At 40.8% G+C, this 19,821-nt stretch overlaps 1 protein-coding gene across 1 annotated transcript in view; it reads left to right on the forward strand.

The window, feature by feature from the left end:
• Positions 1-3,649: 3,649 nt before the first annotated feature.
• The window catches only part of WDR64 (WD repeat domain 64), a 120,871-nt gene continuing 104,699 nt past the window's right edge, over positions 3,650-19,821 (forward strand). The window contains exons 1-2 of the mRNA XM_086342677.1: positions 3,650-4,029; positions 14,849-14,979. Of these exons, the coding sequence (XP_086198803.1) occupies positions 3,885-4,029; positions 14,849-14,979 (276 nt within the window). The 5' untranslated portion in view covers positions 3,650-3,884. The remainder of the gene's footprint in view (positions 4,030-14,848; positions 14,980-19,821) is intronic.

Below are 19,821 nucleotides of genomic sequence, written 5' to 3' on the forward strand. Positions count from 1 at the left end.
GAGTGGAGGGAACAATAACCAGCTTCTCCCATTTCCTTAAGCACTACCTTTGATGCTGCTGTGGGCCCCTCTGGGATTTTGAGGAAAATCTTCCTTGATTGGTAAAGCTGCCATCTGATGTTGGTGCCCTCTGCTTATGCAAAATTTCAGTCTGCCTTTTTCTATCCTGGGGTGATCTGTGGAGTCTCTAGAGGACCTGAGGTCACTGGAGATATTTTTCCCACAACTCTGTTGACAGGGGCAGTGCCTCTCTGTCAGCTGGAGCCTTAGTTCTCCCTCTAACACCCTGATTAGGGTCCCTAGACCTTCAGGAAGTCTTCTCCAATAGAGCTCCTCCCAAAGTTATGGTCACATGACTACTCTAAAAATTTTGTCTGGAGGTGTTCATTAAGGGTCTCCTCAACCTTGTAATGAACCTGCCTTCTACGTGTGAAGAATTGGTTTCTCAGTGCCTCTGTACATCATCCTTCATGGGCTGTATGGCCCTTTTTTTTTAAAAAATGGGGGAATTCCTCAACCCTATTGTACCATGGAACCTCTGGTGAGACAGAAAGAAGTCTATTTTAGTATCCTCCCACACTGAAGCATTAATTCATTACAATCTATATTTCAAACAAATCTTTTACAAAGTATGACAGTGTCAATGGAAACAGGCTTTGGTTTTTTTTTTTTTTTTTAATTTATTTATTTTGCTGCATTGGAGTGGGATCTTTAGTCACAGCATGTGGGATCTAGTTCCCTGGCCAGGAATTGAACCTGGGCCCCTTGCACTGGGAGCACCGAGTCTTAGCCACTGGACCACCAGGGAAGTCTCCAAGACGACAGGTTTTATCTGCCACTCTTGTTCGGGATCACTGATAACCCTTAGCCTTCTGTGTCATGCACATGACAGCTAAGAGGAAACTTCGACCCTTACTCAACCAAGTAATCTCTCTCCAAGGAGCAAATCTTTCCCAGGCCTGTCTAAACTTTGATCCCCAGTGAAAAGAGGAAGAAGCCTTGAGGAAATTCTGGCCAAATATATCTAAACCATTTCCTGTTTTAGGAAACATAAGTTAGTGAATGTAATTGAACTTTTTTATTTTATTTTTTTTAAAGAAAATCTGGCATACCTTCAAGTTCTGAATGTCAATTCTCTTTGCACCTATAGCTGAATTTCTTTACTGAGTAAACTATTAGTCTTTCCAACATCTCCTTCCTTTTCAAAACACTTTCTCCTCTTGGTTTCTGAAATACTCCTTTCTCTTGACTCCTACTTCACTGGCCACTCCTACTCAGTTTCCATCAGTGGTTCTTCCTGATCACTCTGACCTCTGAACAGTGGCATGCTCAAGGTTTGGTCCTCAGTTTTTTGTTTCTTCAAGGAGATCTCATCTAGTCTAATGGCTTTGAATACCACCTAAGTGCTGATGGTGGCTTCCCAGGGGTTTAGTGGTAAAGAATCCACCTACCAAAGCAGGAGATGTGAGTTCAATCCCTGGGTTGGGAAGATCGCCTGGAGTAGGAAATGCCAGCCCACTTCAGTATTCTTGCCTAGAAAATTCCATGGACAGAGGAGCCTTACAGGCTACAGTCCATGGGGTTGCAAAGAGTTGGACATGACTGAGCAACTATACAGAGCAGAGCAAGTGCTGATGATTTTTAAGCTCTCCCCTAAACCTTAGATTTTAACATCTGACTATTCGATATCCACAATTGTTTATCTAATAGACATCTCAAACTTAACACATCCCAAATTGAACTCTTAATTCTCCTCTCAAAATCTCCTTCTCCCACTGACTTGCTCCCCAGAAGTGAATAACTATTCTATCCTCCCAGAATCCCTGGAATTATTCTTGATTCTTCTCTTGCTATCACATTCCCATCTAATCTATCAGCAAATTCTATCATATCTATCTTCATACAGCCTGACATCTTAGCCCTACCTTCATCTAAACCACTATCATCTCTTACTTGGATTACTGAAATTGCCACCTAGTTGGTTTTCCTGCTTCTACTATTTCTCTCCTTCAACTTATCTTTACTAAGCAGTTGAATGGAGAAGGAAATGGCAACCCACTCCAGTACTCTTGGCTGGGAAATCCCATGGACAGAGGAGCCCGGTGGGCTACAGTTCATGGGGTTGCAAAGAGTCAGACACGATTGAGCGACTAACAAGCAGTTGAAACAATCGTTTTCAATTGTGACTCAGATATCAGCATTCTACTCAATAGCAGATTAGTGATTACTGTATAGACTGTCCTGACAACAGATTTGGCTCCACCTCTGACTCTGTGATGTTATCTCCCCACCTTCTCTTCCCATACCACATCACCCCAGTCACATGTCTGCTTTGTTGTTTCTCAGACATATTAAGCACAGTCTGATATTGGGACTTTATGCATGCTTTTCTTGGAATACCTTTCTACCATTTGTCCACATGGCTTGCTACCTTCCTTCTCTCTGGTTTGTGTCCAGGTGTCTTTCTATTAGTGAGTCCTTTTCTGAGCTCCCTCATCCATGTCCTTTGACTTATCCCCCAACCCAACATACTTTTACTCTTTTTCTTTAGCGTACTTATCACCTTTTGCCATATTACTTACTTGCTTTTTTGTGTGTCTTCTGCATCAGATTGAAAGCTCAATAAGCTCTTTTGTTCACTGTTGTTTCCTCAGTGCCTAAAATAGTACCTAATGTGAAGCAGGTGTTCAGTGAATATCTGCTGAATGAATGAAAATGAGAATGCATGAGAATGGTAGGAAAAGTGGTCCTTCCTGTGTCACTACTTATATTTTGAAAGCTTTAAAGGGAAAAGAGAAGGAACAAAAGAAATTAGGAGATTTTTTTCCTACATAAAAGTCTTATTTTGTCCTTTTAGTAGCCAGAGATGAATATTAAGGAGACAGTATTACAACTGGAGGTACCCAGCAATGCTACCTGATTCACTTCTGAATGCAAGGTCTTGCCGATGTTTTTAAAGATGGACTTCATCTAACTCACCTAAAGCATAGGAAGTTAGCTCATGGTGGATAAAATATTAGACAATCTCTCCTTCCCATAAAGAGTTAAATATTGGAAAACTTGATTGAATAGCAATTGCACCTCAATAGTATTGGAGTATTGGAGCTTGCAATTAGAGGAAAGGAGACAAGGAGATAGCTTCTTCTCATTCAACTAATGATACCTTGAAAGAACTTTCCTCTCAGTCAGGAATTACCTCTTCCTCATACTGACTTGCTTTATTATTTTAATTGAAGGACAATACATAAAGGAAGAAAAAGTATTTTTATTCTCTGTGACCTCAAAGACCATCTTCATTTGTCATAGAAAGGTCAGATACTGAAATACATTTTCATCTTTAGAAGTTCAGGTATCCAATCAAATATGGCTGCAAGAGTGAATGTGAATTTACTCTCCAGGGCATATCCTGAGGAAGGCAAAATGAGGTGAAAAGAGATATGGGGGGAGAAGGTAATGCCCAGTTTCCAAACTTGGCCTTTATCCATTCTTCTTTCCTCTTAGGGAGTATATACACACACCCCCCACACACACCCACACATGCATACACACAAATTTGTGGAGAAAGAAATCTCAATTTCCTCTTTATGAAGGAAGGAGGATGTTACAAAGGTATTATGATGCAATAAGGACCATATGAAGGACACTGGTAACATTATGAGGTCAGGAGTTTTACTGAAGTGTTTGCCTATATGAAATGCATTAGACCTAAGTCAGTGTTTTCCCTGCTATACTCCTACCCACAGTATGGGATGTTAAGATCAAAGGAATGAGACCTAGGGCAAAAACTGAGGCAGCAGGGAGGCATTGCAACAACTGGAAGGTTTTCCCAGTTGGCAAATTTACACTGTTATTTCTGGACAAAATAAAAGATTCCCTATGTCCTTATGGATATCAGGGAGGAAAAACATATCAACACTGCACTGCAGGTTAGCAGTTTCAGGACAGCCTTGAGAGGGTTTGAAAGATTGGTTGAACACATAGCAGCCCAGAAAAGAGATGAAAGAGCCGGCGTGTTTGCCCCAAAAGAAGGTAAGATCAGTGAACATGGGGCAGTCTAGTTGGCTCTGTTGATTAGAACTGGGAATACTATCAAACAGAAAGATGATAGAATTTAATAATTTACAAATTACTTTAATAAATATAATTTAATTACTTCTTATAACAGGGATAGGCAACATAGCTGAATAGCAAAGACATTGAATGGGAGGGTGGTGTACAGTTCCTCATCTGACTCTGTCCTTGAATAGCTAAGTGGACTTGAGGAAGCTCTTTTCATTTCTCTGAATGTTCAGTTCAGTTCGGTTCAGTTGCTCAGTCGTGTCTGATTCTTTGTGACCCCATGAATCGCAGCACGCCAGGCCTCTCTGTCCATCACCAACTTCTGGAGTTTACCCAAACTCATGTCCTTCGAGTCAGTGATGCCATCCAGCCATCTCATCCTCTGTCGTCCCCTTCTCCTCCTGCCCCCAATCTCTCCCAGCATCAGAGTCTTTTCCAATGAATCAACTCTTCGCATGGGGTGGCCAAAGTATTGGAGTTTCAGCCTCAGCATCAGTCCTTCCAATGAACACCCAGGACTGATCTCCTTCAGAATGGACTGGTTGGATCTCCTTGCAGTCCAAGGGAACCACAGTTCAAAAGCATCAATTCTTCGGCGCTCAGCCTTCTTCACAGTCCAACTCTCACATCCATACATGACCACAGGAAAAACCATAGCCTTGACTAGATGGACCTTTGTTGGCAAATAATGTCTCTGCTTTTGAATATGCTATCTAGGTTGGTCATAGCTTTCCTTCCAAGGAGTAAGCATCTTTTAATTTCATGGCTGCAGTCACCACCTGCAGTGATTTTGGAGCCCCAAAAAATAAAGTCAGCTGCTGTTTCCCCATCTATTTGCCATGAAGTGATGGGACCAGATGCCATGATCTTATTTTTCTGAATGTTGAGCTTTCAGTTGTGTCCAATTCTTTGTGACCCCATGGACTGCAGACCATCAGGCTCCTCTGTCCATGGAATTCTCCAGGAAAGAATACTGGTGTGGGTAGCCATTCCATTCTCCAGGAGACCTTCCATAACCAGGGATCAAACCCAGGTTTCCTGTATTGCAGGCGGATTCTTTACCACTTGAGTGACTAGTGCATAGTGATCATTAGTAAGCCACATGAACTACCTGCCATCACTTTCCTTAAGGGTATCACAAGATCATAAAGAATTTTATAAGTAAGGCAAAGTTTCCTGCCTCACCATGGTTCACTCGCTGGGCCTCTCCTCATGTCTCTGCTGCTGCTGCTAAGTTGCTTCAGTCGTGTCGGACTCTGTGCGACCCCATAGACGGCAGCCCACCAGGCTCCCCCGCCCCTGGGATTCTCCAGGCAAGAACACTGGAGTGGGTTGCCATTTCCTTCTCCAATGCATTAAAGTGAAAAGTGAAAGTGAAGTCACTCAGTCGTGTCCAACTCTTAGCGACCCCATGGACTGCAGCCTACCAGTCTCTAGGCTGGAATAATTTCAAGCATGCCAAGGTAAGGAGATGGTGGTGAGCAGTGATCTGCCAGGATTACTAGAATCAGATACCAACACAGAACTGAACGTATAGCTCCATGGTCAAGGTTGAAGGGGAGTGATGTAGTGTGTAGCTTCAGATCATTGAGGATAGCAGTGAAGAGCAAGGCTTAATGGTAGAGTAAAATTCTAACAGAACAAATCCTGCTGTTGTAAGGGAAGTAGTGGGGCCCACATAACTGCTAGAGGGTCAGCATGGCCAGCCTCTTAATATGCCAGGCTGGAGTAGGAAATGGCAACTCACTCCAGTATTTTTGCCTGGGAAATCCTATGGATAGAGGAGCCTGCTGGGCTACAGTCCCTGGGGTTGCAAAGAGAAGGACATGACTGAGTGACTGAACAACAATGACAACAACATAGTCATAAATAAGTGAAAATGTTGACTTTGGGTGTTCAAACCCAAACCAGTATTATTTGAATAGTCTTACTGACTTAAAAAACATGCACAACCTGAGAGCTGCGAGTTTAATTTTATTGGGGGCAAAATGGGGACTGCAGTCTGGGAGACAGCACCTCAGATGCCTGAGAGACTGCTCCAAGACGTAGTGGGGGAAGGTCAATATATGAGATTTTGGAGAAATGGGAGTTCATGCAATCAAGCACTTATCTTACAAAAGATTTTCTGCTAGTCACAAGGCGCTGATGTCACCATTAAGGGATTTAGGACTTTTGTAGATAGGAGGAGATTGCAAGGGATGGGATCATTAAATCAGTTCCTGAAAATATCTAACTATCTAAAGACCTGTTCCACCAGTTTTCCTGGAGCTTGTGCCTGCATGCTAAGTCACTTCAGTCCTATCCTACTCTTTGCGGCCCACCTCCTGTTTATGGGATTCTCCAGGCAAGAACACTAGAGTGGGTTGCCATGCCCTCCTCCAGGGGATCTTCCCGATCCAGGGATCAAACCCAAGTCTCTTACAACTCCTGCATTGGGAATTGGGTTCTTTACCACTAGTGCCACCTAGGAACCCCTGCTCTCCACCCTGAACTCCCTTCAGAGTGTCAAAGGTCAGCTGCTACAGCAGCACAGATTCAATCCCAGCAAAGGCAGATGGCAAATGCCCTTGGCAACTGCCAATTTGTAGTTGATAGTATTTAAGAATTTACAAATCATTTTAATAAATAAAATTTAATTACTTCTCATGACAATTCTAAAAGGCAAATATTACTGTCATTGCTATTTTTGTTGTTGTTGAGTTGCTAAGTCATGTCCAACTCTTTTGTGACCCCATGGATGTCTAGTCAAAGCTATGTTTTTTCCAGTAGTCATGTATGGATGTGAGAGTTGGACCATTGAAGAAAGCTGAGTGCCAAAGAATTGATGCTTTTGAACTGTGGTGTTGGAGAAGACTCTTGAAAGTCCCTGAGACAGCAAGGAGACCAAACTAGCCAATCCTAAAGGAAATCAGTTCTGAATTTTCATTGGAAGGACTGATGCTGAAGCTGAAGCTCCAATACTTTGGCCACCTGATGCGAAGAACTGACTTATTAGAAAAGACCCTGATGCTGAGAAAGATTGAAGGAAGGAGGAGAAGGGGATGACAGAGGATGAGATGGTTGAGTGACATCACCAGCTCGATGGATATGAGTTCGAGTAAACTCTGGGAGTTGGTGATGGACAGGGAGGCCTGGCGTGTTGCAGTTCATGGGGTCCCAAAGAGTTGGACATGACTGAATGACTGAACTGAACTGGACTCTAGTCTGCCAGGCTCCTTATTGCTATTAGCTCCATTTTATTTGTTAACAAATGAGAGATACGTAAAAATCATCTGTTCAAGTCACTCAATTCCTAAGTGTTAGAGCTGACTCAGACCTTTTATTAATAGATATGCTTTTGTTAAACGATTAAGAACTTGGCTGGGCTTTCTAAACTACTCAATAAGCTTTCATGTTTCCTTAGTCCCCTTGTTAGTTTGTTTTAACTCTCTCTGTAACTGATTTTCCAAACCCTTGCACTTTTTCTCAGTCCTCAATGGGATCTCACCTCCTCTCAGTCAAGCTTCCAACATCGTAAGTGAAAGCAAAGCCAAAAGATAAGAATTCTCTCAAACTCTCTTTCTTCCACTTCCAAATTACCTGAAGCAATACCTGTCCTCTCTTCCATGCCTCCTCCCCTCCAGAGCTGTTGCTACCTTGCTGCAACAACTGCAAAATCCTCCTTTTCCACTGGTTTTGTCCTCTAAAACTGAAATTATGATGACAGTCCTTACCTTGACTTTCTCTAAAGCTTGTATGTTTTTCCTTTGCTTCTCTGCTAAATTTCCGCATAGTGTCACCACTTCGCTTTCAATCAAGTATGGCTTCCTTCATCACTTTGCTGAAAAATCCTCTTACCAAGGTATTCGATCACCTAATATGCCTGCCAAATTCAACAACTTGTTTATATTTTCCAGCTTAGTTGGCCATTTCACTGCATAAACAGTTAGCTGCTACTGCTTCTAGAAATTCTCTTCTGTGTCACTCATTAACACCACTCTCCTCTTATTTTTTCCTCTTCTCATTCTTTCTTTGCCTCTTTTTTTCTTGAGCTTTGCCTGCATTGTCTCTCAGTCTTACAGCATAGACATCAACTAACTAGTCTCCTAAGCCAGGTGTCTTGGTATAAATGTTGACTGTTTATTTCACGGCATCTCACTCTTGGGTTATTATAACAGCTTCTTTATATAATGGTTTTCTTGCCAAGAGTGATTCCTTTCTGTATAGTTCTGCTGGGAGATTTTCCATTAAAAATCCGTTTAGAATTTCCATATTCCTAGTATATTAGAGCACCCTTAAAATCCATATACATTAACTTGGCATCATCCCCTAACCTACTTCAGTTGTAGCTCCTTGGAATTGCCCTGCCTGCACCTTCTGTCCTAACATTAAGTTCTCAGCATTTCCAAACCTGGCATACTGTTAACGACTCTGATTTTGCACGCATCATCCCTGCAAAGTGGTATACATTTCCTCCCTTTTTGAGGGTCTATGAATACTTCCTCATTTTTCAAGATCCAAATCAAACATCACTTCTTTACAAAAGCTTCCAAACTTTTCCTGAGCAAAGCCATCCTTAGAAATTTTGATGCACTTTATTGCCATCTCTGCTTTTGAACTGTGGTGTTGGAGAAGACTCTTGAGAGTCCTATGCACTACAAGGAGATCCAACCAGTCCATTCTAAAGATCAGTCCTGGGTATTCTTTGGAAGGAATGATGCTAAAGCTGAAACTCCAGTACTTTGGCCACCTCATGCAAAGAGTTGATTCATTGGAAAAGACCCTGATGCTGGGAGGGATTGGGGGCAGGAGGAAAAGGGGACGACAGAGGATGAGATGGCTGGATGGCGTCACCGACTCAATGGATGTAAGTTTGAGTGAACTCCGGGAGTTGGTGATGGACAGGGAAGCCTGGCGTGCTGTGGTTCATGGGGTTGCAAAGAGGCAGACATGACTGAGCGACTGAACTGAACTGAACTGATTGCCATCTTAAGGAATTTACTGCTAATCTTAACTTGTTGAAATTGATATACATGTGTGTATTCCTGCCTTTTCTTTCCAGCATTGAACTGTGAGTGCTTTGAAGACATGGTAACCTTAGGGTTAGCCCAGAGTCTGAAGCCAGGAAGCACTCCTTAAATGTGTGCTAAACAAATAAACCTTGCTTAAATCTACAAGCTTGCAATTACAAAGCCACAATGAAAATTTCTTTCTCTAGTATATATGTTTGGAGAAGGCACTGGCGACCCACTTCAGTACTTTTGCCTGGAAACTTCCATGGACGGAGGAGCCTGGTAGGCTGCAGTCCATGGGATTGCTGAATCCGACACGACTGAGCGACTTCACTTTCACTTTTCACTGTCACGCATTGGAGAAGGAAATGGCAACCAACTCCAGTGTTCTTGCCTGGAGAATCGCAGGGACAGGGGAGCCTGGTGGGCTGCCATCTACGGGGTCGCACAGAGTCGGACACGACTGACGTGACTTAGCAGCAGCAGCAGTATATATGTTTATATACACACACATATACATATATATACATATATTTATGTTTATAGAGAGAGAACACATATATATTATAGACATATATATATACATTTTTATAGTATATTATACTATAACTAATGTGTAATGTACTAGTGGACTAAACTAAAAGATTGAGAAGGGAGAAATGTATCTGAATTTTGATCAGACTGCTAATACTGGCATACATTCATTTTTGTTGTTGTTGTTTAGTTGCTTAGTTGTGTCTGACTCTTTTGAGATACCATGGACTGTAGCCCACCAGGCCCCTCTGTCCATTGGAATTCCAAGGCAAGAATACTGGAGTGGGTTATCATTTCCTTCTCCAGGTGATCTTCCCAACCCTAGAGATCGAACCTGTGTCTCCTCCCTGGCAGGTGGATTCTTTACCAGTGAGCCACTTGGGGAGCCCCAAATCGGATCTACCTCTCACCATAGGCAACATTGGCAAGAAGCTGAGAACTACAGAGAATGTTTCTTAATGGCACCGTTGTTTACCTCAAAAACTATATCAAGTATATTGTAGGAGTTCATCTGTGCAATATTGCTCTTAAATCTTCTTGTTAATTACCCAATAGACTTAAAATCATCTGAGGAAAGAAAAGTCTTACATTCCTTATCCAGTGGCATTTAGAATGAGACATCTATCTTTACTAGTTGGTATGAATTTAAAACAGCTAAGCAATTTGGATCTCTCATATGAATTTCAAACTTAATATTACCAAGATTGAATGGTTTATTTTTCTCAAGAAATATGACTCTTACTCATTTTCCCCTGTTTTGGTAAATAGTACCAATATCTGTTCAGTTTTGAAATCAGAAACCTGAGTGTCATTCTAGAGCAAGGTTTCTCAACCTTGATACTGTTGACATTTGGGGCTTGATAATTCTTTCTTCTGTCTGTATGTGTATTCTACGGGTATGTGTGTGAGGCCAGGAGTGGGGGTGGGCTATCTTGTGCACTGCAGAATATTTAGTGGCATCTCTGGTTTCTACCCACCAGATGTCAGTAGCATCTTTATTCCTCATTGTAACAATCAAAAATGTCTGCAGATATTGCCAAATAGGTAGGGCAAACTCTCCCAATAATAACCATTACTCTAGAATCCAGCCTGTCCTTCACTCACAAATTCTGTCCCCCAAACTTACAAGCTGTTGCAAGTCTTTGCAATTCTACTTCCAGCCATATCTCACCATCTCACTGATCTCTCTTTGGTGCCAGTGTGTGTATGTGTGTATGAGTTGCTCAGTCATGTCCGACTCTCTGCGATCCCATGAACTGTAGCCCCCCAGGCTTCTCTGTCCATTGAATTCTCCAGGCAAGAATACTGGAGTGGGTTGTCATTTCCTTCTCCAGGGATCTTTCCTACGCAGGAATTGAATCCAGGTCTCCTGGATTGCAGGCAGATTATTTACCATCAGTGCCTATACCACTTATCATTCAGCTAAGGACGCTTTCAAGAATGAAAGGGGTTGATATTAATAATTAAGTGGACAAAATAGGTGGGCTTCCCAGGTGGCTAAGTGGTAAAGAATCTACCTGCCAATGCAGGAGATGTGAGTTCAATCCTTGGGTCAGGAAGATCCCCTGGAGGAGGAAATGGCAACTCACTCCAGTATGCTTGCCTGGGAAATCCCATGGACAGAGGAGCCTGGCAGGCTACAGTTCATGGGGTGGCAAAGAGTTAGACAAGATTGAGCAACTGAGCACACCCACAGAGAAAAGAGGCATAAATGTATCATCTTGACCTAAGCCTCCACATCTGAAACCTGAATTAAATACTCAAACCCCTCACTAACTTTATAGTTTTCATCCTTGTCTCCTTATAGCAACCAGGGTCTTTCAAACGCTCTGGTAATAGCTCACCACCACGCTTAGAATAAAATACAAACTTCTAACTCTAACTTGGCCCTCCTTCCTCTCTGATCTCACCTCATGATAACTTTCCCCAGTCTTCACTATGCTTAATATCACTGACTTTTCCAGAACACACCAAGCTCTTTCCTGCCTTAGCATCTTTGTGTTTGTCAGCCTCTACCTAAAATGCTCTTCTCTAGCTTTAGCATATGTCTGACTCCTTTTGCTTATCAGGTCTCAGCTTTGTTGCTTTTTACCTGTCCTTAGAAAGGGATTCCCTCGGGTCCACCCTCACCCACCAGCATAGGATAATTCTGTTAACATCACATCTCCCTATTGATTTCCTTCTGAGCATTTATCTCACTCTCAACGATTCTCACATTGTTACTAAGATATGACCTACGTACAGTAAAGCACAGAAAGCGCGCTGTTCTTAAGTGTATAACTCAATACATTTGGACATATGTAAACATACCTGTAGGTATCAACTAAATCAAGACAGAGAATATCTCTACCATTCCTGAATGTTCTCTCATGCCCTGTTATGCAGATAACCACTAATCCAATGTCCATCTCTAATAATTAGTTTTCCTGTCATAGCCCATAAATATTTTATTCACTTGATTTTCTGTTTATCCCATTAGAATATAAACTACCAGAAGAAGGGGTCTTGCCTACCTAGTTTTCCATTCTATGACCACTGTCTAGCTCAGCTCTGACACATAAGTTGCTTAATGTATATTTGTGTCTAGCTCCTTGTTGTCCTGTAACTCAATAGCTATGCCCCAGTGAATCATGAAATTTGTCAAAATCAACATTCAGTCAATGGTGTGGTTTGTGTACATGTGTGTTTACAGTGTCAAATAGTCAACAACTGTTCTTCATAGTGATTGTAATTATGTCCATTTAAAACATGGGAAACTAGAAAGTTAGAAATATTAAGTTACTAGTATGGCTCACAAAAAATCAATAATTATCAAAGCTTAGTTCAGTTCAATTCAGTCGCTCCATCATGTCCAACTCTTTGTGACCCCATGAACCACAGCACGCCAGGCCTCCCTGTCCATCACCAACTCCCGGAATCCACCCAAACCCATGTCCATTGAGTCGGTGATGCCATCCAACCATCTCATCCTCTGTCGTCCCCTTCTCCTCCTGCCCTCAATCTTTCTCAGCATCAGAGTCTTTACAAATGAGTCAGCTCTTCACATCAGATGTCCAAAACACTGGAGTTTCAGCTTCAACATCAGTCCTACCAATGAACACCCAGGACTGATCTCCTTTAGGATGAACTGGTCGGATCTCCTTGCAGTCCAAGGGACTCTCAAGAGTCTTCTCCGACACAACAGTTTAAAAGCATCAGTTCTTTGGCACTCAGCTTTCTTCACAGTCCAACTCCCACATCTGTACATGACCACAGGAAAAACCATAACCTTGACTAGATGGACCTTTGTTGACAAAGTAACGTCTCTGCTTTTTAATATGCTCTCTAGGTTGGTATAACTTTCCTTCCAAGGAGTAAGCATCTTTTAATTTCATGGCTGCAATCACCATCTGCAGTGATTTGGAGCCCCAAAAAAGAAAGTCAGCCACGGTTTCCACTGTTTCCCAATCTATTTCCCATGAAGTGATGGGACCGGATGCCATGATCTTCGTTTTCTGAATGTTGAGCTTTAAGCCAACATTTTAACTCTCCTCTTTCACTTTCATCAAGAGGCTTTTTAGTTCCTCTTCACTTTCTGCCATAAGGGTGGTGTCATCTGCATATCTAAGGTTACTGATATTTTCCCGGCAATCTTGAATCCAGCTTGTGCTTCTTCCAGCCCAGCGTTTCTCATGATGTACTCTGCATATAAGTTAAATAAGCAGGGTGACAATATATAGCCTTGACGTACTCCTTTTCCTATTTGGAACCAGTCTGTTGTTCCATGGCCAGTTCTAACTGTTGCTTCCTGACCTGCATACAGCTAGAGTCCAGATTTTTTTTTTTTACTTTGTCTAGCACCCACTCCAGTACTCTTGCCTGGAGCATCCCAGGGATCAGGGAGCCTGGTTGGCTTCCATCTATGGGATCGCACAGAGTCGGACATGACTGAAGCGACTTAGCAGCAGCAGCAGCACGTGGCAAGTTAGTGATAAAAATTCAGGAAAAGTCAGATGTTATCCAAGACTTTAGGAAATTTGACATTAGTAAAAATTATTTCAAGGAGAGAGATTTTAGAAGAGATAGTGAAAAACAGATTGGAGCCTTTCAACAATTACAGAACAACTGCAAATGGTAAGAGAAAGAGGGAAGTTACACAAATAATGACAGTAGATACAAAGAACATTACTGAATAGGTTCTGCATGTAAAGGATTGGGATAAACTGTGAAAAATAATGCATTACAAGGGTGTAGGGGCAGGAGAATTCTGGGAACCAAGGAACCTGCAGGTAGACCACTTCCAGTAACAACCTTTTTGCTGAGACCTAAGAGGAGTAAGGGGCAAGTGAGGGCTCAGGATCTGTGGGAGTTCCACTGAAAGGTGGTATGGAGACCTGTCTTTCATGTGTTGAATGAATTCACCTCTCTTTCCTTTAACATGTATCAGAACTTTATTATGAGCTGAACTCTCTCATCACATACTCCTGTTCCCATTCTTCTTTCTTTCACAGGAGTTCTCCCCACCCCCAGTAAATTTCTTGCAATTCTGCATCTGTCTTGGGTCTGCTTCTTAGAGATGAATGAAACACCCTCACTTTACATAATATGTAAAAATATGCTGAGATGAACTAACGACATAATGGAAGAAATAATATAATTTTGGTGAGAAAACAAAACAAAACAAAAGAAGACATGCTCTTTACTCACTTTTATTGTCTAACAAATATTAGTTTGAGGAAATACTCCTGTTAGTAAAACTTCTTCCTAATAGGAAAGAAGTAATTCACTTTCTTACCTTTGTATTCCTGAACAAGACTTCTAAAATAATTGAAATAAAATCTATGGGGGAGATACTAAACACCAAAGTAAATTATTTCTTTCTGACTACATAATATTCTAGCCAAGAGCTTCGTTATGTTCCCATGGAAAGATCTTTAAACTTTAGAAGTTGTTATAGGTTGAAATAAGGACATAGATTGGGCTTCCCAGGTGGCTCAGTGGTAAAGAATCCACCTGCTAGTGAAGGAGACATGGGTTCAATCCTCGAGTTGGGAAGATCCCCTGGAGGAGGGCATGGCAACCCAGTCCAGTATTCTTGACTGAAGAATCCCCACGGACAGAGGAGCCTGGTGGGCTACAATCCATGGGATCACAAAGAGTCAGATATGACTTAGCAACTAAACCATCACCACCAGGAAATAAATTAGAAAATAGAAAAAGCAACTAAAAATGCAGTATAGTCCTTTGAATTTTCTGACAATGTTCTTGTGCTTTGTTAAATGCAGATGCAGTTGATTATGACAAGTTTTACAAGATGGTACAGGAACTCTTTGGTCCAGAAGTGAAGAGTCAAGATGTGAAATGCTTTTATAGGAAGCTCTGCAACAACCCAGATGCATCTATAGACTGGTGTGAGGTATCCACTTTTCTTGTTTATAATATGAAAATCTGGTATTATTTTCCCTTGTTCAGCAAAAAATAAGTGTTAACCCCATAGGGGTTAACCACAGTGTGCCGTGGTTTCGATGCCTATACCCATTAAAGGCAAGGCACTGCCCATAATTAAGTGAGTAAGGCAGACAGAGTAAGGTTTTCATTACATTCTAAATGAGATATTCTTTTTCAGTAGTGTCAATGTATATAAATTTCAGTATATCCATATTTTTAAGAGAAGAATGAGGTTGACCAGCTCTTACGTTTGCCAAGTCATTTTCTTATCAGTCTGGTATTGACTCCTTAGATATCGTTCTGGTGTTATTGGAAGAACATATGTGAAGAAGCATATTTGATTGCAAAATAATCTGTGAACTATGGAAAAAGAGAGGGGAAATTCTTCACTCCTCATTTAAAACTCACAGAAGACTGCATTCTATAGATATGTTTATAAATCTAAAAGGATTTGAGGTAACTTAGAATTGAAAAAATTGCACACTGCATACAGAGTAATCAAAATGATCTCTTAAATTATTTGGCTGTCTCTGAAAAATCAGTAGATATAGTAGAAAAAGAAATAGCAAGGATTTAATGGATTTGACTATCACATTTAAGGAACTAGTAAATATGTGTATATAGAATTTTGAATCAAAGATTTAGAAGAGATACATCTTCTCAATTATATATAGGGCCATCACAAAATTGACTGTGTGGAAAGCTAAAAGTAATATTTCAATTGATTCCAATTTGATAAAATCAGAAACCAATAGTAAATGATAGCTCAGATCCTCAAAGTCAAACAAATAAATTCATCAATTAATTTTGGGGGAAAAATTGCAAACAAAAAAGTATTTCTATTAAGCCTTTAAGGAACACAAAATTCCCAAACTGAAACCAAGAAAAAGCCTGCAGGACCTTCCCAGTAGGTCTGGGACAATACAAACTGCTCTGTGTCCCTGCTTGTTGTTGATTGGGAAAAGCAGCTATAGAAATATGCCATGACTCCCTAGGCTCTCCGTGTAGAGTGAAGGACAGGCCCTAGCAGTTAAAGTTTGGGAAGTACAGAATGCAGAAACAAAGACAGGAGAGTCAGGCAGGAGAGTACCTATAACTCGAGCAGTTATGGCTATAGCTTAAAAGAGTTAAACATAACAGATCTATCCCAAAGACCCCAGATTCTGTTTTAAAGACATAACCCTAAGTATGAAGCAAGTACCTAACTTTTGCAGATATTAAAACACCCACCAGGTTGACTGCAACTTTAACCAGAAGTTCACTGCATCAGTATGCCCCTGGCATGTAGCCCCCAGACTAGTTAGAACCAGAAAACTGAAAATGGAGATTCCAACCATCAGCTAATCAGGGAATTTGAGCACAAGCTGATTTTTATTGTGAGCACAAGCTGATCACATACCCTGATTCTTAGTATCTGACTTATTTCACTTAGCATAATACTCTCAAGGTCCAGCATGTTATTGCAAACAGCAGGATTTCCTTTTATCTAACCTAACAACTCAAACTCATGTTCATCAAATCAGTGATGCCATCAAACCATCTCATCTTCTGTGATCCCCTTCTCCTCCTGCCTTCAATCTGTCCCAGCATCAGGGTCTTTTCTGAGGAGTCAGTTCATTGCATCAGGTGACCAAAACATTGGAGCTTCAGCATCAGTCATTCCAATGAATATTCAGGACTGATTTTCTTTAGGATTGACTGGTGCTCAGCTTTCTTTACGGTCCAACTCTCACATCCAAAAATGATCACTGGATATATTGGGTGGGCCAAAAAGCTCCTTTGGCTTTTTAAATAAAAATAAAAGACACATTTTTCATTTTTCACCAAGAACCTTATTGAACAATGTCTTCAATGCTTTGTTCCACTGCCTTCAGCAATTTTTCAGGCAACTTCATAATTCTGTCTTCCCAAAACTTCTCACCTTTTTGAGCAAAGAACTGTTCCAGGTGCCTTTTTCAGTCTTCAGGAAAATTGAAACTTTTTCCATTAAGAGAATTTTGTGAAGACTTCTGAAGGTGCAGTGTCTGGAAAATATGGTGGATGAATCAGAACTACCCAGCCAAGCTGTAACAGTTTTTGCCTGGTCATCAAAGAAACATGAGGTCTTGTATTATCCTGATGGAAGATTATGCACTTTCTGTTGACTAATTCCTGACACTTTCCATTGAGTGCTGCTTTCAGTTGGTCTAATAGTAGGTGGTGCTTGTTGGAATTAATCCTTTGGTTTTCTGGAAGAAGCTCATAATAGAGGAGTTCCTTCCAGTCTCACCATGTACACTACATCACCTTCTTTGGATGAAGACCGGCCTTTGGTGTGGTGGTGTCATTTCGCTTGCCCCATGATCTTTTATATTCCGTATTATTATACAGTATCCACTTTTCATTGCCTGTCATAATTTTTTTTTTCAAAACATGGAAAGTTTTCATCACACTTCAGTAGAGAATTTCATGCGGAAGTATAGTCAAGAAGGTTTTGTTCATTTAACTTATGTTAATGTTAACCCAAACATCAAAGTGATTAACATAGCCAGGCTGGTGCAAGTGACTTTCAAGGCTTGATTTGGATGCTTTGACTATAGTGGCTATCTCCTGGGTGGTAAACATTGATGTTCTCAGTGAGTGTCTGGATTGGATTGTCATCAACCACTCTACCTGACCACAGAGTACTGTCTAGTGTGAAACCTCCAGCATGAAACTTCGCAAACCACTTTTGACATGTTTCATCAGTCATGGCACCTTCTCCATACAGAGGACAAACTTTTTGCCCCCTTTTTTTTTTTTTTTGCATTGCAACTATGTTTTAACATTTCTTGAAATAATGAAGCATAATATGCCAAAATGTTGCTTTTTTTCTTTATTCAATATTAAAAATGGCTACATAAAAATTCACCAATTTGATGTTTTTTCTAAAAAATGCATGCTGATATGACAGCTGTGACAATCTAATAAAATTAGTTCTTTTTTTACATTTTCAAAAAATCCAATTTATCATAGCCAGGTTCTTAAAGTTCATTGCACATTTAAAACTGCCTTCATGCATTTTGTATATTCAGTTCAGTTCAGTCACTCAGTCATGTCCGACTCTTTGTGACCCCATGAATCCCAGCATGCCAGGCCTCCCTGTCCATCACCAACTCCCAGAGTTCACTCAAACTCATGTCCATTGCGTCGGTGATTCCATCCAGCCATCTCATCTTCTGTCGTCCCCTTCTCCTCCTGCCCCATGGGATCACAAAAGAGTTGGACATGACTTAGTGACTAAGCAACAAAAATACTGTAAACCTGAAACTATTTGCTAACTTCAAAAATGAGAAAAGAATGCTCCAGGATAGGTTTAAAAATGAGTTGCATACTGGTTTTTATTTTTCTTTATCTGCTTTTTATTTTCTCCAAATATTCTACATTGAACATGTGTTCCTTAGGTAATCAGGGAATAAAAAAAAAGTATAGTTAAAAAAGATGGATCACTTAATGCATGTAGCAAGCCCTTTAAATAACATAGTTAAAATGAAAATTAACACTGTGAAGCATCATCAATAGTCATAAAATTCTCTAAAATGTCCCACTGGTTACTAGACTGAAATTTAAACCATTGAAAGAGAAATTTTGAGATTCTTGAGGCTACAGCCCATCACAAGAAAGTAGATGTTTTTTGTTCTTTAAAAACATTTTTTGTAAACCTTTTCTTTCAAAGTGTAATAACAGATAAAGACAGCTAAAGAGGGGTCTCTTTGAAAGGCCTTTATGTTGTATAATATCTCAAATTTTTTCTCAATAAATGTTAGTAATTTGATGTTTTTAGTATTCTTTGGAAATTGCTTATGGTAAGTATTGCAATATTGTATCACTAAGCTTAAAAATAGCAAAATGTATCATTTTCATAAGAGCAGATGTCCTATAGGATGGCACCTATCATAGATGTGACTGTAAACCACATATATGACAGATTGCATGGCTAATGTACTGACCGGGCAAGCAGCAAAGGTGCCCAGTGGACAGTTTAGAACCTGCAAAGAGGATATTAACGCAAATATTCATTCCTATTGTCATTTCACATTATTATCTGAAAATTATCTCACACGACTATCTGAAGTTAAATAGCCTGCTAATATCGGTATTTGTATTGTATTTTGCACAAATAGCTTATTGTATTGAATTGCATTTATAAAAGGAGGATGTGATAGGCAGAATGCTAAAGATGTCCCCCATGCCAGCCACCCACCCCAAGATTCTTGTCCTGTGGTCATCCAATAAAACATCAGAGTAATTTAGGTACTGCTGTGAAGGGACTTGGACTGCAAGGAGATCCAACCAGTCCATTCTAAAGGAGATCAGTCTTGGGTATTCTTTGGAAGGAATGATGCTAAAGCTGAAACTCCAGTACTTTGGCCACCTCATGTGAAGAGTTGACTCATTGGAAAAGACTCTGATGCTGGGAGGGATTGGGGGCAGGAGGAGAAGGGGACGACAGAGGATGAGATGGCTGGATGGCATCACTGACTCGATGGACGTGAGTCTGAGTGAACTCCGGGAGTTGGTGATGGACAGGGAGGCCTGGCGTGCTGTGATTCATGGGGTAACAAACAGTCAGACACGATAGCGAATGAACTGACTGACTGACTGTGAAGGGATTTTGCAGATGCAATTACAATGACTAATTAGTTACCTTAAAATAGACTGTCCTGGATTATTACATTGGGTGGACCCAATGTAATCACAGGAGTCCTTAAAAAGGGAAGAAGAAGGCGGAAGAAGATTCTAAATGTGAAGGATGTGAAGCACCATTGCTGGTGCTGAGATGTAGGGGCCC

This window comes from Bos grunniens, chromosome 16 (genome assembly GCF_055505025.1).
Source record: "Bos grunniens cultivar Pamir isolate PY7600 chromosome 16, Bosgru_T2T1.0, whole genome shotgun sequence".
Taxonomy (NCBI): Eukaryota; Metazoa; Chordata; class Mammalia; order Artiodactyla; family Bovidae; genus Bos; species Bos grunniens.